Source organism: Channa argus, chromosome 21 (genome assembly GCF_033026475.1).
Source record: "Channa argus isolate prfri chromosome 21, Channa argus male v1.0, whole genome shotgun sequence".
In the NCBI taxonomy this organism is placed as follows: Eukaryota; Metazoa; Chordata; class Actinopteri; order Anabantiformes; family Channidae; genus Channa; species Channa argus.
In genome coordinates this window covers 8,700,143-8,721,812 of record NC_090217.1, presented here as the reverse complement: position 1 = coordinate 8,721,812, position 21,670 = coordinate 8,700,143, and the positions used below count along the sequence as shown (strand labels likewise).

The 21,670-nt window shown below is 39.2% G+C and overlaps 1 protein-coding gene across 8 annotated transcripts in view; it reads right to left on the bottom strand.

The window, feature by feature from the left end:
• Positions 1-21,274, bottom strand: part of chchd3a (coiled-coil-helix-coiled-coil-helix domain containing 3a) — a 65,387-nt gene extending 44,113 nt beyond the window's left edge. For 2 of the 8 annotated variants that reach the window (XM_067490743.1, XM_067490742.1), the window contains exons 1-5: positions 21,040-21,273; positions 19,394-19,642; positions 18,781-18,979; positions 12,212-12,305; positions 3,490-3,670 (exon numbers count right to left, since the gene is read on the bottom strand). In XM_067490743.1, coding sequence (XP_067346844.1) covers positions 3,490-3,670; positions 12,212-12,305; positions 18,781-18,979; positions 19,394-19,642; positions 21,040-21,120 — 804 coding nt within the window. In that variant the 5' untranslated portion in view covers positions 21,121-21,273. Of the gene's footprint in view, positions 1-3,489; positions 3,671-12,211; positions 12,306-18,780; positions 18,980-19,393; positions 19,643-20,029; positions 20,463-20,504; positions 20,624-21,039 lie in introns of those variants that run through there. The other 6 variants (XM_067490741.1, XM_067490744.1, XM_067490746.1 and 3 more) reach the window with 6 other exon arrangements.
• Positions 21,275-21,670: the final 396 nt, after the last annotated feature.

The window sequence follows — 21,670 nt, the reverse complement described above, 5'->3', positions numbered from 1 at the left end:
AACTAGCGAGTGTGAAACAGTGCATATTCAACTCCATCATCAACATGACATTGACAAGAATTATTATGCCTTTCTTTGTTTTTGCCATGTAGAAAAAGATCTAAGGTGAATGGTATTAATATTACAAAGAAAATCAAGAAACTGGAGGGGGGTGGAAACTATTTTTGAAAATATCTTATTTGAGTTAACGTATGACTGTATATTTGTCATTTGTTAGGGTTCAGTTTGCAGTTGTGCCCTTTATTTTTCTTTGGCATTATTTGACTTTTGTTTTTGGCCTCTTTTGATGATTGATGATCAGTGCCACCTACACTAGATGCATCAGTTAGGCAGCAATACTGGAGGATAAATGTTGTTTGTTCACACTAAAGAAAAAACATTTACTTTGTATGCTCAGCCATGTAAGCTTAAAAAAATAAAAAAAGATAAAGTAAGATTAAAAAAAAAAAGAGAGAGAGAGAAATCCTTCAGAATCTGAACACACCTGACCAGTACTTTCAGAGCAGCTATTTCTTTTAACAATAGTTGTATCATCACTTGTATCACACCAAATCCTGTTAGGAATTTCCAAAAATATGTTGACACTTAAGGCATTTTAGTGTTAGCTTTGCACATAATTTTAGTTAATAATATATTATATACACTTATAATAACTGAATTCTAAAATCAAAATCTAAACAATACACAACCCTATACTGGCCCTTATTTCCAAAATGGGTCTCACTGTAATCGGTACAGCTACGAGAGAGAGGTTATGGCCATTACAGGTGAGAAGGGGAGGGACAACTGCCTACAGCATCTGCCTCAGTGGGAAGTAGAAGACGGAACACATGAGGTCCTGCTTCTCAGTGTGCTGCATATTTTAATGAGTGGGACAAATCAACTAGAACATCTTCTAGCCTTTCAATTTTGACCTATAGCTATAGTGCTTTCTCTCGCTCTTCTTACAGGAAAGCAATTTTCTTTTTATATTTTTCTATAGATCATATTATACCTTAAGGTAGAACCTGTTTTTAAGCTTGCCCTTTCTTGCTGCTCACATAAAAAACATCAAGAGGTACATAAAGGGCATCCTAAAGGCCAAGACATACTGTCACTCTTCAAATCAGGTTGGGAACATTTACTGCATGACATTCTTGTCTTCCCCCCATGTTTGCTAGTAAATTCTTGTTAAACCAACAAAACAACAGTCCTCCACAGATGGATAGGCAACTAGTACAACTTCTTCCTATGTTGTTGATAATCTCCTAACTTCTTCAATATTGAAAAAGAAATGCCAATTCACTTGAGGCCAAAACCACCAGTGGGCTAAACTAAATCCAGCAGTTTTCAAAACACTCGATTGTTTCAGTAATTTTCAGAAAAAAAAAAAAAAAAAAAAAAGTTATTTTCTGGGAAAATAACAGAACAATGTGAATTTGAAGTTTGTATGACTCAACACTAGATCATTGTTATGCCAGAATAGATTTTTTTCCTTCTACCAAACACGCTTGAGTTTAGTAAAAAACAAATGGGCAATGCATTTCCTGAAACTTCTCAAAATTACTATTATGCAGAACCAAAACATAATTTTGTGCAGTGAAATTTAGGCAAGCTAAATATGGTATAAAGATGTGATCTAAATTGCTTAAGGACGTAACAGTATAGCATAATACAAAAGGTGTTAACAGGGTCTCTGTAAAGGGGAACTTAAAGTACCTCTGAAAGCTTTATCAGCCACCAGATTATGTGCTGAGTACAGCAAACCACAACGCCTGCCTGGAGACCTCTCGCGATCAACTTATTGACCTTGCCCAGTAATCAGAACCAATTTCACCTCCCAATCACTGATCTTTATGTGTTTTACAACAGATTAAATTCAATTTACTGACTAACCTATGCAGAAAAGGTTTTGTAGTCGATGGGAGGGGTTGTATTGCAAGTAAAAGAAACAAAAAGGCCCATATAAACATATTCAAATTTTCACATTTAATATCTTAGTAGCTCGCTTTCCTTATTTTTCCTTTTAAGTAAAAAGAGTCTTAAACTGAGACACCTTTAAAACATCCTGTTTGAGCTAAAAAGAACTGTGTCTGTGTAGAACTGTGTGACTTGACAAATACATGAGCCATGCGATCAGCGCTGCGCTTCTACTGATAACCTGTCTTATTCTATTTAACACCCAGCAAACACCCAAAGAATGCTCAAATGGATGAAATCATCAGACAGTCACACACACGATCACATGGACACACACAATTTAACAAAAAAAAAAAAAACTCTACAACAATGAAAGTTATTTGTGATTAACAAAGGGAAAAATAGAAAACTGTTTTTAGACAGAATATAAAAGTTAGCCACAAGGATTGTGTATTGGACTGTGTACTGAATCCACAGCTGCAGCAGCGTTTACCATCTGAAGTTTCAAAGGTTGTTAATGGCCCTTGGTTATCCTTGGGGCTACAAGCAAGTGCCTCATAGAGCGCAGGAGGAAACGTTCTCTTAAGTACAGGAAAGGTGTAGCTCAGGACGATGCAGGCAATGACATGCTCAAGGACTCTCTTGTGTGACAGTTCAGTAAGACCCACAATTCTACTTCATACAGAACAGATCGAAAGCAGGTGTTACATTCTTGTCCTTCCACCCCTACTACTGCCTACTCCCTTCATTTGTCCTCATTTTTCTATAAAAAAAAGAAATCAAATTACAGACACGGCTGAAACAGCTTTCTACACAGACTCTGAAGTGAGAAACGCATCACATCATGTGTCTCTCTCTCGCCACGTTTTGCTCCTTCAATTTGATCGCCGTTCCAAATGAGGGATCCTTCATACACTTGTCCTGTGGCGTGGAGTCACGTCAACGCTCCTTCACTCTCTCAAAATGATTCATTTTTCTATTATGGCGATGAGCGTGTGAAATGAGCTATATAATCAACAGCATAGGTTTGCAAACAGCAGCCGCACTCCAGGGAAAATGAGTTTTCTTTTTGAAAACAATATGTTGCCCATTGTGTATAGTAAGAAACACTCAATGTGACAATGTTTGCAAGGAAAATGTATGCAGAATAAAGACACAGACTTCCCATACTGAGGGTTAATTTCATACGTGCGTGTGTAGGTGTGTATTTCTGGGATATGGGCTTAAGTGCAGACACAGTCAAGACAGTTCCATGAATTACTGCTCAGAGATACTCATACACTCGCAGACCTGCCATTTGTCCCTGCAGTAGGCATCACCTGTCGATTACCATAAATAGGTTCACTTCAGTGCATCCGTGTGATAGAGCAGGAATGTGTGACCATAAAATGGGATGTATCTTCATTTTTTTTAAATAAATGGCAATCATCAGTGAGTCCAACAGTTCAAATATTCATGTCTGTTTGACACTGTGGTGCAGGTTTGAACCAACTGAACATTAAAAAGGCATGAAATCCTTTGGCACGATAAAATGAGATGATCAAGTTCACAGAAAATAGCATACAGAACACCAACTGCAGACAGACTTACATAGAGCTGAGCACGGAGCCTTTCGTCTTCAGTGGCGATCCTCTCTCTTATGACGGCCTGCTGGAGGCTCTGCTGGGCCAAGGCCCGCTCCACAGACAGGATCCGGGACACCTCATCCTGGACCTGTGACTGGGCTTCAGCGTGAGCCTTTGCTGATGCCTGGGCCTTCTCTGCCTTTAACCTGTGGAGCATTAGACAAATGTAACATAATTAATACACTTTCTAAACTATTTTGAAGCATTATATATGTATATGACAGCAAAACCTAGTATACCTTCAGATTGCACTGAGGTTGTGCAACATGGTGAACCATTATCTTTAAAATAAATAAATAACCTCACAGACATAGTACACAACACTATATATATGATAATAGCAGAATGTTACTTATAAGCAGAAACATAGTATTTTTAGCACTTATACCACCACCCACATCCATTTGCCTGTTGCAGTGTCCACCCATAGAAATACATGTGAAGTTGACTTCCCACTAGAGTAACTGTTGGGGAATGTGGGCACCATCTTGTGAAATTTGCCCTGCTTTTCTGTTGGTGAGTTGGAGGTTGTGTTTTAAATTGGTGTTATCATTCTGGAAAGCAGTGGGTTAGTGCAAAAGATATGCAGGTGACGAATTTTTACCACTGTAGACACGAGTAAACAGACTGCATAGATCAGAGGTACCTGTGAACCCTCAACAGTTAAAATAGTGTGAGATAACTTCAAATACTCTTATTTAAAGTGATTTTCAATCCAAAGTGCAGATTCATTCATACTACATATAGCTGCTCCCACATACTGCAAAGAGGAGGAAACATTGAGAAGTCGATCAACGGCGAATACAAAGTTAGCAGTTGACCTTTGGCTGTTCCAGAGTCAAAAAAACTTAATGTACAATAGTAATTTCAAAAAGTCAAGACAATTCAAATCAATCAATATCATTCGCAAATAATTTACATTAAAAAGTGGCTTAACTGTCAGTGTTAGACGCTACCGTTTTCCCTAAAAAAAGAATCCAAGGTGATACGTTCACTGCAGACACAAGACCACCATTTGATCCCTGTCACTGGGTTCTCGTAGTTGCCTAGCAACGCACTCCCTACTTGGCGACAGTGTGCTTGATTGGAGAAGATGAGGAATGTCCCTGAAACCCTGAAAGTCTTCCTCTGCAAGGAATCAAACATTGGCAAGGTAAAATAAACACAGAGCATACAGAGCGAGTGCTTCTGTGAATTATAACCGACTGAATGAAGACGGCAAGGATCTTAATACACTTCTGCCTAAGAAAATTCCTAGGAGAGCCCTGAAAGACGGCCTTGATGACAAGGAGGATGCCTAAGAGTGATGGTGAATCTTGACATATTGTGTGTTTTATTGCAAAGATAGGAAAATAGTTTCAAACTAAAAGAAAAAAATAAACATTCAGACTATGAGGAAAAACACATCTGTGATCCATCATCTGTTAGAGGTTTAATTTATCAATTATGGTGTGATGCCTACGGTGAATATACTGTTAAACCACAGTTAACAAGTGATTTATTAGAATATACTGCATTTTCCTTTTGCTTCAATTTTTCGCAACTTGTACTTTTAAGAGGGTGTTAAAGCCTTGACTCATTTTCAGCCTCATCAGGTTTGGTTATTGTTCATTATGATAATTTCAGTGCATCATCCTGGTTGTCAGGTTTGGGGTTACAGCCATAGGGACAATATCTGGCTAGTTCTCCTTTTGTTTTCTTACCATTATTCACTGATCTGTCACTGTGAATGGTTTTGTTATTCTAAACTCTCAAATGTCTCATTCATCTCTTCACTCACCTGTGAAAATATCCACAGTTTAGACAGTGATGAATAGTGATGGACAGACTGCTGTAACTGATCACAACCCCATGACTTTAGCTGTGAGCAGATGACAGGTAGGTCTAATAAAAGTATGTTAGATTTTTTAAAGCCATCAGTCGCCCTGCAACACCGCTACTGTAAATGTCAGAGAGGAGAGTTGGACGAGATAGGTAGACAGTGTAAAGGAAAGAGTGAGTGAGAGTGGTGGCAACATGACATGTTTGGCCCAGAGGAATTGAAGCAAAAAGGGAGTCAGGAAGAGAGTGGGAGAAAAAGATGAAGGAGACAGAGAGAGACCAGCCATGTCCAGTCTCTCAGTCCACTGGGCTGCACACGTCAGCACACTTCATCCATCATTGGGCTCCTACTCATGCACGCAGAGACACACATGGGGAGCCTCCTAATGGCATTTTACATTCACCATTTCCCCATGATCCACGCCTCCCTACCCGCACGGCTAATGCACTAAGCTACTTTTAGTTGAGAAGCTTTGGCTATTGCTACTGCTGAACAATGATAGAGAGGGTCAGTACACAGAGCTTTTAGAAACTGATTTTACTGGCACTTGTGTGGGCCAGGCAATAAAACAAGTTCACCCTCCATGACATAACATGGACCCTAGTCCCTTTGGAGTAATGCCCATTTATCCAAATTCACATAATCATAGTTAACTACAACCTAACAAAACTTGCAAGAAATAAATGTTTATTACACTGGAAAACACACTTCTGCCAGAGTAGAATTGTAATGTCAGGACAACATTCTCCTACACACTTGTCAGCAACACTGACACTTGGGAGTGCAGAAACTCATTTTGTTTGCCTTTTTATTTCACAAACAAAACCAACATGACAGATGGTGAAGCACAACTGAACCAAGCTAAGTCAAACCATACTAATAAAAAGTTGATCCTACTGAGAAAACGCCAAAATACAGTCATTGTTGGGGATTCAAAATAAAAAATAAAAAATAAAAATCACTGCCAAGCATTTCCTATTTTACAATACTTTCTGAAAATGTACAAGGACTACAACCACCAAAATCTCCAACCTGGACAAATTAGAGGAATATGACCAAGAATAGACAGCCTAGCAAAAAAAGTCCACCTACTGACTTCGCCATAAGTGCTAACCCAAGCAAAGACTACTATCACTACCTGGATGCTATCTGTCTGCTTAACCTCTATGGGTTTCCAGTCATTATTACCCTGTCCCTGGGATACTGGGCACATTTTTCATTTGACTGTAGAAAATTGGCACTGGGTTGTCAAGGGCCGAGTCAGACAGACAGAGGAAAAAGACAGCGCCTACATACAGTATGAGAACGCAAAGTATCACGCCTTCTGAGAAAAAATGTGGATAAGTGTTGGGCCTGGATAGAAGGAGACTATCATCTTGGTCTGGGAACTTGTGTTTTGATGGTCAAGTGATCAAGTCTCAAAAACAGACCAATAGGGAGACAGAGCTAGTGGTGTGTCATTCATTTCAAGAAGAGTGGAAGGCAAGAAACTCAACTCTGATTTGTTTCATTTAAGTAACACTATTTTTATTGAGCAGACAACCTCTAACATAAGTATGTGGTAACACTTTATTAACTACTTCTAAAACTACCAGAGAATAGAAGAGACATGAACATTTTGTAGGTAAAAAATTAAAGATACTACAACTTGGGACCACGTATACAAGTGCCTTTGTGTGTGCTTATGTCACTTCAAATATCATTACCATCGCACAAATATCAAAACAAACACATTTTTATATTCATGTCTCCTAAAGTTACCCCTTTCACCTCTCCATCAGTTGCTCTCTGCCTCACTCGACAGAACATCACTCATTCATGCTTTCTGTTGTCATGTTGTGTCACCTGCACAAGATGTGTCTCAATACAGACATGTTGGCACAATGGATTCTGACAGACCTGCCTAACACTGCAGAGTTGTCCCAAGTGCCTTGAAACAAAGGCATTTAAAGGGACTATGTAATATTGATGTTGATATTAATGTCACAGAATGCTGGCTATGAATATTGTATGGCGCTATGCACACTCCCTGACACACATGCATTCAACACATAAACACATATATGCACCACATCTGACTGTGGGTGTTATGAAATGTTGAGTCAAAATTAAGTGCATAGGAAACGATGAACAATGCAAGTGGCATAAACATTTAAGATCCGTCACAAAACAGATGAAACATAAAAGCCAATTTGTTTTTCCCCCCAACTATACTCTATCCACAACAAAACATAACTGCAGTCTTCTTCATGCCACATACAAATTTCTGATTAAAATGCTCGAATATCAGATCTAATAAAGATTAAACTTCTAACATTCAACCATGCAATACAGTGAAGGGCACAAAAAAATCCCTCTGCTTTACAAGGTGGAATAATTTCAGAGGCCTTACTCTCATCTTTTTTGTGGAGCTACCAGCATGTTTCATTGAGCTACAATAGTAATACAGATTATCTGTATTTAAAATTTCTGTTTAAAGTGATCATAACTGTTCATAAGGGACTAGCTTGAGTAACATATCAACCACCTCACAAAAGATTTAGACTCCACACTTAACAGCCATAAGTGTTCTACTGAATAAGTCAGCATCAGGGTACAGCACTGACAAATGCTTTTTTCTTTTTTAAACCCTGTCTTTATAGTTCAGTAGTTGTTATTTTTTATATTTATGGCCTTATACACTGGGGATGGAAGCACATTTACAGCAATATGACTAGGTTTACGAGAGGCCAGAAGCATCAGAGGGGAGTAGGTGCTTTGTGGAAACTGCATCTATTCATACAGGTAGTGATGGACAACGATGATCACATCGAACACAAAAATGTGCTCTGGTCTATCGCAAAGCCAACACAGAAAATATATTTAACCATCTATGCTAACACCATTGGTGTCCCCAAGTTGCCACTAGGTGGTTTCTATGATTTACAGATATCTCAGTTTAGTCCGGTTGCTATGGTACTACATCAATGTTAAGTGCAGATGTTAGGGCAGTTCCAAGGGTTTGTTAATTTGTTCAGTTGCCAGGATGAAGCTGGATCTTGAGTATGTGAGGGCAATAGTGTTATAGTTAGTAACACGTTACTAGGTAGGATGTTACTAGGATGTTTGAATTTAGACATGTTGTTTGAGGCTTTTTTTTCCAGGTGGTTGTTCACATGCTTTGTGCCACAAGTGTGGAAAAAATGTGTAGCAGTTGTTTTCTGATGCCTAGTTTGACAGTAACTGGTGTTGTAATATTGCTTTTGTGTACTATGCTCCTAAAATGAGTTGCACTGAGAAGGAGAAAAGTCAGTGTCCTCACTCAAAAGTCTAACATCCAATTAATTGTACAAGATAACAAGCTGCTGACTACATACTAAAATTAGGGCCAGTATTGGTCCAGGCCAGGCAGAAATTGGTGAGGGTTGCGTCAGGAAGGGCATCTGGCGTGAAAAAGAAAAAAACTGTGCCAAACCAACATGCAGACAATGATCCGCTGTGGCGACCCTGAATTTACGGGATAAGCCGAAAGGACAAAAAAAAGAAAAGAAAAAAAAAAGGAGACGAGATTGAGACGGCTGTGAGATGGCTGTAGGAGTACAGAAAATATGGAAAAACACAAAGAGGATAAAGACAGGGGAAAAGACAGGAAAGGTAAGGTGGAGGAAAGTCTGAGAGAATAAGTGAAGAAAGCCTGGATAGAATGGTGGCACAGGCTGAGGGAGGAGAGAGAGAAAATGGTGTATTGGTGAGTTCCCCCCCTCATTCCTCCTTCCCTCTCATCCTTTTTTTCTGAGTGGTTCTGCTCTGATGCTTCACAGAGAAGCGGCAGAGGCAAATCTGCTCCCTGCAGCCGCTCCTAGCTACAAATGAGTTTAGGCTGCACCCAAATGAACTCCTCACAGAGCCCTTACTTCACTCCTAGCAGAGCAAAACATGCAAAGCCAGATCTCTGGAGTTCATTTATGGTCTTGAAGCCTGACAGAGGAAATAGTGCCTAATCTGTTCCCCAAAACTCTCTAGATCTCTATACCCTACACAGAATGGAATTACATAGTTGGCCACTTAATTCCAATGTTCATCCCAAATTGTTGTCGGTGTATACGTCAGTCCTGGCATAAATAGCTACATTAAATAAATACAATTAAGAAGTACTTGGCAGAACTGCTTCTTAGAGTTACTGCTTATCTATCAGTTTAGCAGATCTTTATATTGTAATCTGGATTTATTTATGGTTTACAGCAAAAAAAATGTAATCAAATAAAACAAAAACATTCAGTTGGAACAACCACCAAACTACAGGTGCAATTGTTGGGGTTGAACATGACCTTGAGTTTTTGGTTTTGTGTGTTTGTCAGTCTCTGTGTGTGTGAGTTCTTTCCTAGAGACCTGGGGGATCACATATTCTTCCGTTTTCCTGGGTCCAAGCTGTGAAGCAGTTTCACTGCAGGGTTCTATAACTAGTGAGGCACTGTGCAGTCTTGTTAGCTGAGCTTTGATACACTCACCAAGACACAAAAAATATTTTACCTCTTACTCCAATTTTGCAGCAAAGCCTATTCACTCTCCTTGCTGAGTTTCCCCAACACCAGTAAAGGCCATAAGCGCTACTCCTTGTTTGCCTTCACAAACCAAAGACTCCCTGTACTTTCTGCCTGCTCTGAGGGAAGGTGAAACATCACTGCAACTTAATTACTGCTCAACCGCCCCAATGGAGGAAATAAGACATTGAGTTCCTTTGTCTATATTAATTATAGGGACAATAGAATACAAATGTTTGTTTTGGCACCTGACCAGGTCTCTTGCAAAGAATATAAATTAGTTTTAGTCTAGTTTTTTGTCTGGGATAAATTCCTGTCTTTGTTACTTACATGCTTTCTAATAATACATTCTATATATCTGTTCAAAATATGTATAAAAATTAATAAAGACTACAGCTATTGCCAACCCGTTGCATACAGTTACCATGGTTACAGTTGTGGATCTGTTTAAATATCACAATGTCTCACTTTGTATGTCTCTGCTGCAGAGGATTGTTATATTTTGGTAAAATTATTGTTTACTGGGTTCAGCTTCAGAGGCAAAGCTAAGTATTTTGATAGCATTAAAACCGCAGGATTTCCTTAGCAAACACAGCACTAGCTAAATGTTAAATAACCCTACCTTACAGAGTAGTTTGAGCTGTTTTTGAATACATTTTAAACAATTCTTATCTTCATCATACACAATTGGTTGTCAACAAATATCTTTTGTGACGGTTTAATGAAATTGTAGCTGGTTAGGATAAATCAGCACACCCTTTTGACATATGCTTACATTAGAAAGCATTGTTCATTAGATCTAACCAGAATTGATGCTGAATATGATGAGCTAAGATTCACCTTGATAAGGTCAGAATTGCAAAACTGTAGTCAGATGCTGGGTAACTGAACAATCACTTAAATTAAATTTAGTTATCTTCTTCTATCTGTATCATTATATTTTTCTTGTCATTCTTTCCTAATACTTGCTGCTGACTCTAGACAAAACCCATCAAGCTGCACCTATCATTGCTTCACAACGAATTGGGTACATGTCAATAGCTGTCCCATGAATTACTCCCTTCCAAACTGTTAGTAAGTCAGCATCTATGCATGTGAACTGTAAACTCTGGCAGAAACATAAACAGAAAAAACACCAAAAAAAAAAAAAAGACAACAACAAAGATACTCAAAAAACTGACATCATTATGCATCTATACAAAAAGAGCACACATACACAAATGACAGGTGACTGATTACTTATTTACCTTTCCACGCTCAGTTAAGTATTCTTAAGTGAAAGTGCAGCCCATGCCAAGCACAAACTAAAGTTGAGGGCTTGAAAGCCACAGTGATTTGAATTAATTGCAAAGAGGGCGTAATTTCCAAGCACTTACTCCTCTGAATAGACATCAATAAGTGAGCTGTAGGAAGCAGTTACATCAAAAAAACAAAATAGCCAGGGAAAAAAAAAAATAAAATCAATCAACAAATGATTTCTCAACACCTCCCTTTGGTTTCTCTCTTCTTAAACAAGCCTGGAAAACGACGCTAATCTGTAGGCTAAAGCCACCTCCTCCTGGATACAAAGAGGTTGTGTTTTTATTCCCATACAGTACAAGGATGCATTTAGTGGCTAATCACAGTTGTTCATTCACTGGGGTCTGCAGGAGATCATCCAGGCCCATTAAGGAGGGGGAGCAACATGATTATCACACATAATGGCACTTGCACCTGCTTCTTTAGGGTGTGGTGAGGTGGGGAAAAGAGAGAAGAGGAGAGTAGAGGAGAGACTAAGAATCTGTTTCTTCATCAGGCAATGCTAATGGATGACCCACTCAACACCCAGGAAATTACCACAGGACAGCACCCTCCTTTCTCAGACATGATTAATTGATCCGGAGAGAATAAGAAAGGGAGAGGAAAAGCAGAAATGGAGTAAGGAAAAAAGTGCTGATGTGCTTCGGAAGAGAGGTAGATTGGAAACAGTGGGAATCGGAAAGACTGTTGCTGACCTTTTTGACTATTAATGAAAGAAGAAATTGGTCACGTCCGAAAATTACTTCTATTTCTCATGACATCCTGGAACAGGAATTCACACTAGTGTGGTACCCTGATTCAATCCGTCATGATCCAAAAGGAGAGAAGTAGGAGAAAGAGGAAAATGGAGAGGGGCAACAAGAAGGATTCAGAATGCATACCACACAAGGAACACTAGAAATCCTGACATTCTGCAAACCCACAAAACTTCATTTGAAAGACTCTACAACACCACCTACAATTTGTCCAAGGTTACAAAAGAAAACTTGTTTTCAATTGCAGACTAAAAGTGTATGTGTGTACAGGTTTGCGTGCATCTCTCTAACCAGGCTTGCAGTTCTGCGTCTGCCTTGGTCCTCTCCTCCTCCAGGCTTTTGTGCAGCTCGTCAGTGATCTTCTTCCTCAGGACTTCCTCATCCACTGGGGGCAAAGAAATATAAAATAAAATAAAAAGCAAAATCAGAAGGACAGAGTGTTAGAGATGAGGTGCGACTATTTTTTTTTTAAGTAAACACTTACTGTTTGCTGACAAGCAAACTGTGACCAAAGAAGGTGCGTGTTTTTGCCACAGTTTGTAGAAAATTAGTTGAGAACATAAACATTTTGGATTATAATGACTAAGCTGTTTTTGTAGATGCATTGCATTTGCTGTGCAATATAACGGAGTTCTGACCATGCTTGCTGTAAGTTAGCTGAGCTCATGCAATAAGATAAATAAATATATATAATAAACATACATCGGCAAGGGTCTGTGACATTGAGGCAGAAAATTAAAAAATCCACAAACAGAAAGTTGCCATACATGTACGCCGCACTAAGGGGAACATGTTTTTTAGGATCCCAACTACATCTGCATGTATTCATGTCAGAGACATCATAAGTATATTACATGTCTCCACTGGTCTATCTATGCAGGTAATTAAGCATGAAAGAAAAGATGACAGCCAGCGACCAGGCCAAAACGTGCTCTGAAGACAGAAGTGCGGTGTGGTGTGCTGTGACACTGCAGTGATGGGGTGTGCCTGACTGTGTCAAGATTACTCTCCCAATGCATTAGTTAGATGGGATAATCCCTATTGTCAGAGTCAATTATTACCTGGTAATATGTGGTATAAGCAGGTCAGTTAATAGGCAAACACACACACACAAAACTCAATTCCAGCACAATCAGATAAACAGAGGTAAAACGTGCAAAGCCATTATTTTCCTATTTTCTTGGGGCTATAAAACAAATACAGGTAAATGAAAAAACAAAACAAAAACAAAAAACAAAATAACAAATCCTAAACCATAACTGACTTCTGCTGCAGCAGTGTTTATTATATGATTTAAATGCTGTGGTGCTGCTTAGGTTTTATTATAGTCAATTCATATCTGTCCCTTTTTATGTCTATGTGCTGTCATACTAGCGTTATTCCAAAATCACAACTCAAAGCATTAGAAGACAACAATAAGTAACAATATACCTTGCACACCTCAATATGAATTTAAATAGACATTTCTTTTATTAACATGCCCTTAGGAATTATAATCAAGGTCATCAGGTGTAACTTCATTGTTATGACTTTTAAAGAGAATTAATTGTTCAAAAGCAGAAGCCCCAATTCAAGATCAATATCATGGTCTAATTAAATGTTTTAAATGTTACTTGGCCTAAGGCCCATTCACCAGTAGCCTTGGCTATCAATTTAAACGCTTCTAGATACCTGGTGGACATACTGTATAGACAAAACTACAAACTACAAATTTGTCTCAAGAAAAGATTTAAACAAAACAATTAAGACCAGATATCTGGAAAATGATATTTTGTCTAGAAGCTGAGGTAGTATACTGCAAATTCAATAGGCTTAGTAATTCCATCAATATTAAAAATGTAATAAATAAAAAATTCTCCATCGCTCGAGTTTCACAGCTAATGTTTAATTTGAGCTTGCGCTTGTGCGTTCTGCTCTTTGTGAAGATCCCATATACACTCATCTATAAATAACTAAATACATAACGTTCATGATACAGCCGAACTGATGGACACCAGTTACCAAGAGCCTGCAGTAGTTAATTCAATAACAAACATCTCTCCCTTTACCATCTGCAGTTGTAGTTTTCTTCCACTACTTCAAATCTACACTGTCCATAATCTGCACTTTAAGGACAAGCCTGTTAAACAGTAAACAGTTAACTTCATCCTGTCTCTGGTTTCCACTGTCTATCCCCATTTCCTCAATGCAGGAAACAATATACAACAAGAACTGACAGTGCGACTATTTGGTACAATAAAGAGAACGAGTAAGTATCAGGAAGAGGGAGGTTTAGTGCAACAAGGTTTCAGAAGAAACAATAGTGCAAACAGAGGCGGTGACTGACAGTTGACAACTTTTTTGTATAGCATATCGTCAAAGACAGCGAGACCTCTGTCACCTACTGTCCAGAGCCCGAGAAAACTAAATATCCATCATATTTTACAGCAATCAGAGGCATGACTGATCTCTCTGTGGAGAATTACAACTAATTAAAACTTTGTTAGGAAATGACAGAGGCATAAGAACAAATGGGGGACTATACAAAAACTAACAAAAACTATATTTACATCAGAAAATTCTGAAAACGCGAGATGGTGCTGTGGAAGTTTGATGTGCACATGACACAGTCTCCTGGAGACTAGATGTCAGTAACGGTGTCTAAATACTGACTTTGATATCAGAGTATCTTTTATATTGTAATCTGATCAGCATAAGTGAGTTTTAATCATAGTGAAAGTAGTAGGTAGTTTTGTAATAAAACCACTGAACAATACTCACACTGATCGACAGAAAGACAAAGTCAGGACTTTGCTCATGGACACAGTGAAAATTTAGAAGCTGAAGAGCCACAAATTTCCCACAGAAATCCAAACTAAGTGAATGTGTGTGTGAAAACATTTGCTCACATTCATTTGTAAGGTTGTAATATGTCACAGTTTACACTTGTTCCTCTGCAATTTCCTAAAACAGAAATTATGCTGCTTTATATATTGACAATGAATTCATACACTGTGCAATGAATCCCATTATATCCACTTAGCTAATGTTCCATTTTATCTTCTGACAGCAACAGGGATGATTCCCAAATGGTCAAAAAATTAGGTCTCATATATAGCAATACTTGATTACCAAAAGACGACTGCGTCTCAGAAAGAGTCGTCCTATCTGCAAGAAATGGTCAAGCTGATTTTACACCTTTTCACAATAGGGAGTATACTCATGAGTGCAAACTGCAGTCAAGTTTTGTATTATTTTGAATCCATGAGCCGTAAATCAGCTCAGAATCACTGATGAAAACCTTTCATTTACTTATTATTCATCCCATAGACCATAAGAGTACATGAATAACCCGGGTAGTGGACATCACTTTTAAAGTGCTACTTTAAAACATGGCTTTGAGTCATATCATCAAGTTTTTCTATCAGACAATAATGTGTAGTGCTTTTTCAAAAAGCTCAAAGTTTCTCGTACTTTAAATATACAGTATGCCCTTACTAGAGTGTATAGAAAAATACACATTTTAAAAGTCCTCCAAGTTCAGGCAAGCCTAAGCAACTCCTCTTTTATCACCACATCCTCTCTAGCCCTGCAGAGAGAGGATTCAGGTAGCGAGCAGGCCCACAGGGTCAGCCAGAGAACAGGTTCTGATATGATAAACAATGTCTGGGTTCCTTGAGGGAGGCTGGTTAGGGTCAGAGACAATTCCAGATCGACAGAGCCCGTGTCAATCCTGAGTAGGACATGTAAATGTTAAAAAGATTAAAAACTCATCATCTTTTTAGATGTACCCCCCTCCTCTCCTTTTCCACCAATCACTAAACCCTGTGGAAAAACCCACAGAGAAGGTGGAGAGGCAGCGGAGCACAAGCTATTGGCAGTGGAGATAATAGACGAAGGCAAATTGCGCTTCTCATCAGAAGTTTCATTAACCCCAGGACCCGCGTGGAGGGCATAATCTGTAACATTACCACTTCCTCACGATTCTAGCTTGCGCTTAGTTGAGTCACCGCACACCTATGTTAAAATAGGAAGGGGGGGGGGGGGGGGGGGGGGGGAATAAAAAAAGAAAAAAAAAGAAAAGAAAAGCGCCAGCAGCAAGCTTCCAGCCCTGGCAGGCAGGTGGCATTTCTGATTCTTTCATTCAGACAGTTCCCTGTTAATTCAATCCCATGGTATGGAAGAGGACATAACTGATCATTTCACATTCTCACAAGATAACAAGAAAAGTCAATTTCAAAAGCAGAGTGATACATTCCACAAGTTTCACACTTACATTTATATACACACACCAAGTCACCCACATCATTCCCATTTTCCTATTCTCTATGCTGCACCTGGGAGACATCTTTAAGCAGGCTATTAGTCCAGCACAGTGTGTGGGCTCTGGCATATGAATATTTATAGCACATTGGAGAAAGTGTAGGAGGTTCAACCTTGACTATGGTGTAATCAGCACACATACTGACTCGGGCCATGATTTAGAGATAGTCGACCTGCTGAGAGCCTCACTGGATATCCAGCGCTCGTGGACACACATAATCAATGTCCGCCTCATTAAGGGCGTACCCTTTCAGGATTGAGCTGAACTTTGCAACTTTTTAACGAGATTCACATTCACATTCATCATACCTTTCTGTTTGGTTCTTTAAAAAGAATGTGTTTGATCAATTGTCTAAGTCGACGTTTCCACTCTTCTTTATAATACTTTGTGAGCTTGTTACACATCGAAGTTGTGAGGTGACCTTTCAAGGAGGGTATATTTAAAAAAACCTCAGTCAATGTTAACACACATTACTGTTTTGTGGCTGATAAGAGAGCTGGTGCTTGGCAGAAATTGGCCACATACTTACAGTTTAATGAAATCTATAGTGATAAAACGAAACCGAAAATTGTGGTGGTGACTGTGTAGAAAACAATACAGCCAAAACATATGCTGAGTCTGCTGAGTGCTCCAGATACACTACACAGAAAAAGATGGAGGTAAAAACAAAAACAAGTATAAACAACCTCTCTCCACCCCTATAACCAAATTAAATGGAATAATGTTATATTTATCTTTTAATCTGAAAACCAATTAGTGCAAACAAATTGAGGAATCATTTTTTCAGCTGGGAAAATGAAACCCTGTTTGACAGAGCTAATGGAGTAGTCTGACAAAAACAAAAAAAGTGTTTTTGTCGAATGCAAAAGATTAACTTCTATGAGTTGTCCAACTGTGTACTCAAACAAAAAAGTGAATGACTCACATAAATTCACTGTCATATCATGGAAGCCGTATAGCCAAATAGAAATTTATCACAAACATACACACATCCACCACCTCCTTCCCTTAATAATGCCTGGTGGTCTGTTTTGTGAAACTACAGAGGTGTCGTTTTAATCACTGAAGCCAGTGTGGCGTGGCATAAGTTGGCCTGTTTTTAATTACCTCAATGACGGAGCACAGTCAAGGATAGGAAAGCCTGCTCACCCCCGGATCTCACCATCTGAAGAACCTGCACCCACACTCTTAACACGTGACATTCAAATGTCCTCTGCTTTATATGTCAACAAATAAGGACATGCACCCATGCTAGAGAGCCAATGTATCAGTGTAGGTTATATTATCTGCAGGGATAGGGTTCGTGTTACCTAAAAGTATTTCATATCACAAAATATTTCTTGCATTTTATTTATTTTATTATTGAAATGTCAAAAAAAGTAAAACAAAGATTTTTTTCATCACAATATATACACATTCAGCTAGTACACATACTATTTGTATAGAAATTATAAGTTATTTTGAAATTAATTTATCGAGGGGGATGCAAACGTTTGCAATGCACTAACTGAATATGCATTTTTATTAAGTACAAGTCCTGTGGTCGTGCAAGTACCAGTATTATACCAGCTAACTTTTAAAGAAAAGGCCAAGATTATCTGGACAACACTGTAAAGAAATCTTAACAAAATACATCAAAAATAGATGCTACTGTACTTCTAAGATTGGCCTCACTATTTTTATCGGTCTCACAACTGCAGGAGGCAGAAAGGGTTATCTTGACAGCGACAGCTCCACCGTGATGAGGCAGAATCCAGAAAATTAGTGAATGAGCAGCGCCTCTAATTACAGCATCAATTTATTAACATTATTACAAGAAAGAATTAATCATTTCATTAACAGTTGGTGGAAGGCAATGAATCATAATATGACCAAGACTACCGTGAGGCCCATTTTCAAAATGAAGACTAATTACAATCTGAATGAAAAGTTGGGGACAAAAAGCTTAAGGTGGCTTAAAGAAAACAACTACACAATAAACATCATTAAAATTCAGTGTAGCTGGACTTAGAATTAAATCCTTGGACGGTTCGTTCCCTCATAACCTTTGCTTTCTAATTAACCATGCTACTGGAGAAGTAACCCATGCATTTTAGCATAAAATGAACCATTATACAGAACAATTCATTTTTTCTGTTTTTATAAAGGAGCATTAATTCACTCCCTTTTTTTAAAAAAGGAACAAGACTGTTTGTCCAGCTGCCTCAGAGATGAGACAAAATAATTGCAAAAAAAAAAAAAAAAAGCCATTCTGAAATAGAAAATGTTTCTGGTGTCTAATTGTATTAGCTTTGAACTTACAAAAATACACACAAAATCCTCACACAACTTCTCTATCCATGCTACTGCTAAATATGAAGTGGGATTTTTCTCAACTTATCTAATCTGTATAGATTTAAGTACAGTACCACTGACCACTTGAATGTTACAGTTTATTACTGAACAACACGTCACCAAGAGATACGTCTAATGCATTTCCTTTTCTACAACTGACTCCTTACCAGTTTGTAAAGTATGTTACCAATACAGTTTTTAAACATCCTGGAGTCTTACTCACCTGCTGGTGCAGCAGGAGGTCGTGTGATGGGACTTGGCTTAGGTGCTGCCATTGGCTCAGACACTGGAGCAGGGGATGCTGGCTTCATGGTTGGCTGAGGAGGAGGTGCAATTGGTTCACAAGGAGCAGTAAATTCAGGTAATGGAGGTGCAACAAATGGCTCTATAGAGACACTAGGGGTCATAGTGTCTCCTGAAGACTGTGGAGGTGAAGACAAGAGGGTGACAGGCTCAAAAGCAGGCGGTACAGGTTCAGCCACACACTGAAGAACAATAGATTCAATCACATGCGGAGGAGCAATGGGTTTGATTACTGGAGGAGAAGGAGCAATGGGCTGATTGATGGGAGGAGAAGATGGTTCGATTAGTGGAGGAGGGATTACTTCCACCACAGGTGGAGCAGGATTGGGAGTAGGAATCAGGGGTGCATTAGAAGCAGGAGTAGGAGGCGTAGGGAGCGATAAAGGCAAAGTTTCTGGCTTAACTGCAGCAGGAGGAGGTGGAGGAGAAAGAGGTATCACCACAGGCCCAAAAGCAGAAGCAGTAACAGAATTAGCAGTAGCCGAAGGTGATGAGGATGGGAGCACTTTTTCAGTTATGGTGGGTGCTGCTACCTGGTCTCTAGAGGGTGGAGGAGGAGATGGTGGAGGTGCAGCCACAGTCTCTGTGGCAGATGGAGGTGGTGGGGAAGGACTTGCAACCGGTTCTACATAAAGAGGGGGAGGAGGCAAGGAAGTGATCGGATCAAAGAGGGGAGGCACTGGTCGTAGGGCAGGAGAGAGGGTGGGGGTAGGCGCCCCGGAAGGTTGGTGCTTAGAATGATCTGAAGATTCCTTCATGCGGTTGATGACATTCTCAGAAAGCTGCAAAGAAGAATGGGAAAAGGTATCATAGAAACAGGGAGAATGAATAACATGAAGAGTGTGATTGTTACAGCATACAACTTCCTACTTTTGGACGTCGTTGGTCACCAATACCAGTCGTAAATATTAAACAGATTTAAAGTAATTGTTGTGAGAATGACTGGCAGCGACTGGGTCTTAAGACTAAAGACTAGTCTCTTTAGACAGCAAACACTTAACGATCATCTCTGCCGACCGTCAGCGCCATCTGGGCCGAACTGGCGCTGGCTAGGACCAAATAGGTCCGACCAGTCGTCACAACTGAATTACATACGTAATGGGCCGTACAGTCTGGAAGTGTGTGCCAGCCTTTACCTGAACTAGCGTTGTTCTATAAAGTTATTTTACCTTCATTCCTCTCTGTAGACGATGTAGTCAGCTTTGTCCTCGCTTTTACATCCGTGATTTTGCTGTTGGTTTTTTTTTTTTTAAAGTTAAATTTAGTCAAAGTTTCCGGTTGCCTCCATATTTGTTTCGGTACAAGAACATGCAAGAATTCCCGTTCACGTTGGATTTACAGTGTAGAATGTTCAGTCGTTAAGTGTGCTGAGCCCAGTTTACTCAGTCTGGAAGTGTGTGCTACTTCCAGACTGTCAGAGACTAGTCATTGTTGGTGGAAACAGTCTTTATGTGTGACCTGCCCAGTCTTTCACAGTCCTTAGGCATGTCCCCAGCTCCACTTACTGTTCCTATAAAAAACTATACTATACAATTTGTTTAGCTGGGGAAAACAAAGCTGTGTTTTCTATCTGTTTACACACACATTACAATGTTGGCATAAACTGGACACCTCAGTGAAGGCTGAGTGAAGGTTTAGCCTCACGTGGTTTGGCTTGCCCTCCTCGTAATAACAGACAGAGCCAGGCCAGCTAAAGTCTTATCCCATCTACATTTAACACGGACTGACAGTGGCACAGGAGAACTTGACAACACCAACTGTATAACAGAAGAAGACAGTCACACCATTAAAAAAAGTAACTTTTACCAAGAATGCAACAACCTGCCTGTTTCATTCATTCATTGACAGGAGGGCACAAGGCTGGTGACGTCATTGTCAACACAGCCCAAAGTGACATTCGAAGGTTTACTGTGTAGAAATGTGCTAACTACCGTATTAACTGGGTGTTTTTTAACTTGGAAAGTCCTTTACTATGGTAGGCTAACTTGATGTGTAGCTTCCAAAATAACTTAACGTTAAAAGTTTACAGCTTGCAACGTAGCATAGCACTCGTCTTAGCATAGCATTTACTTTACAGCCTAATTATTCGCCACTGTATCACTAACATGAGATATTGGATAAAGTAGTCGTGTAACACCGGTTTAGCAAACACTAAGCAAGTTTGTGTAATGTCACTTACCCGTATGCCCTTCACCACCGTTATATTGTCGTTCTGATCTGACTCAAATGACACGCGGCGGGTGCTGTTGTTCGCTCCCATTATCAGAGCGCAAACCGTGTTTTCGTCTATTTTAAACTGAAATCTACTTTAGTTTTTTTATTTTGAGACAGTTTACATGCGTCGGAGACACGTATAGCTAGCACACCACTGCCTGAGCACGCCGGCGCTTCCGTAGCATGACGTAGTTGAAGAATGTGAGAAGTGATTGGAGTAAAAGCCCTATCCCACGTAATAGCAGCGGTTTTTTTATTGGTTATGACTTGTAAGCTGCAGAGGATGTGTGGCACTGACAGGTGCACAGGTTTGGCTATAGTTTTCCCCTCAGTGTATTAATGATGTGATACTATTAATTTATAATGATCTTATAGCAAAACAATGCCTTACATTAACTGTTATCTTATGACATTAGTGGTTGTCCCCAGGCATAAACTTTAATCGAATTAGAAAAACAAAACTATATTATTATATATTTTCACCATTTATTACTTAACTTTTTAAATACGCTCCTTAAACATTAGTGTTATGTTAGGTTTACGTCTAATTTTGCAACCCCTTACACTGAAATTGCATGCAGAGGGATACAAACATA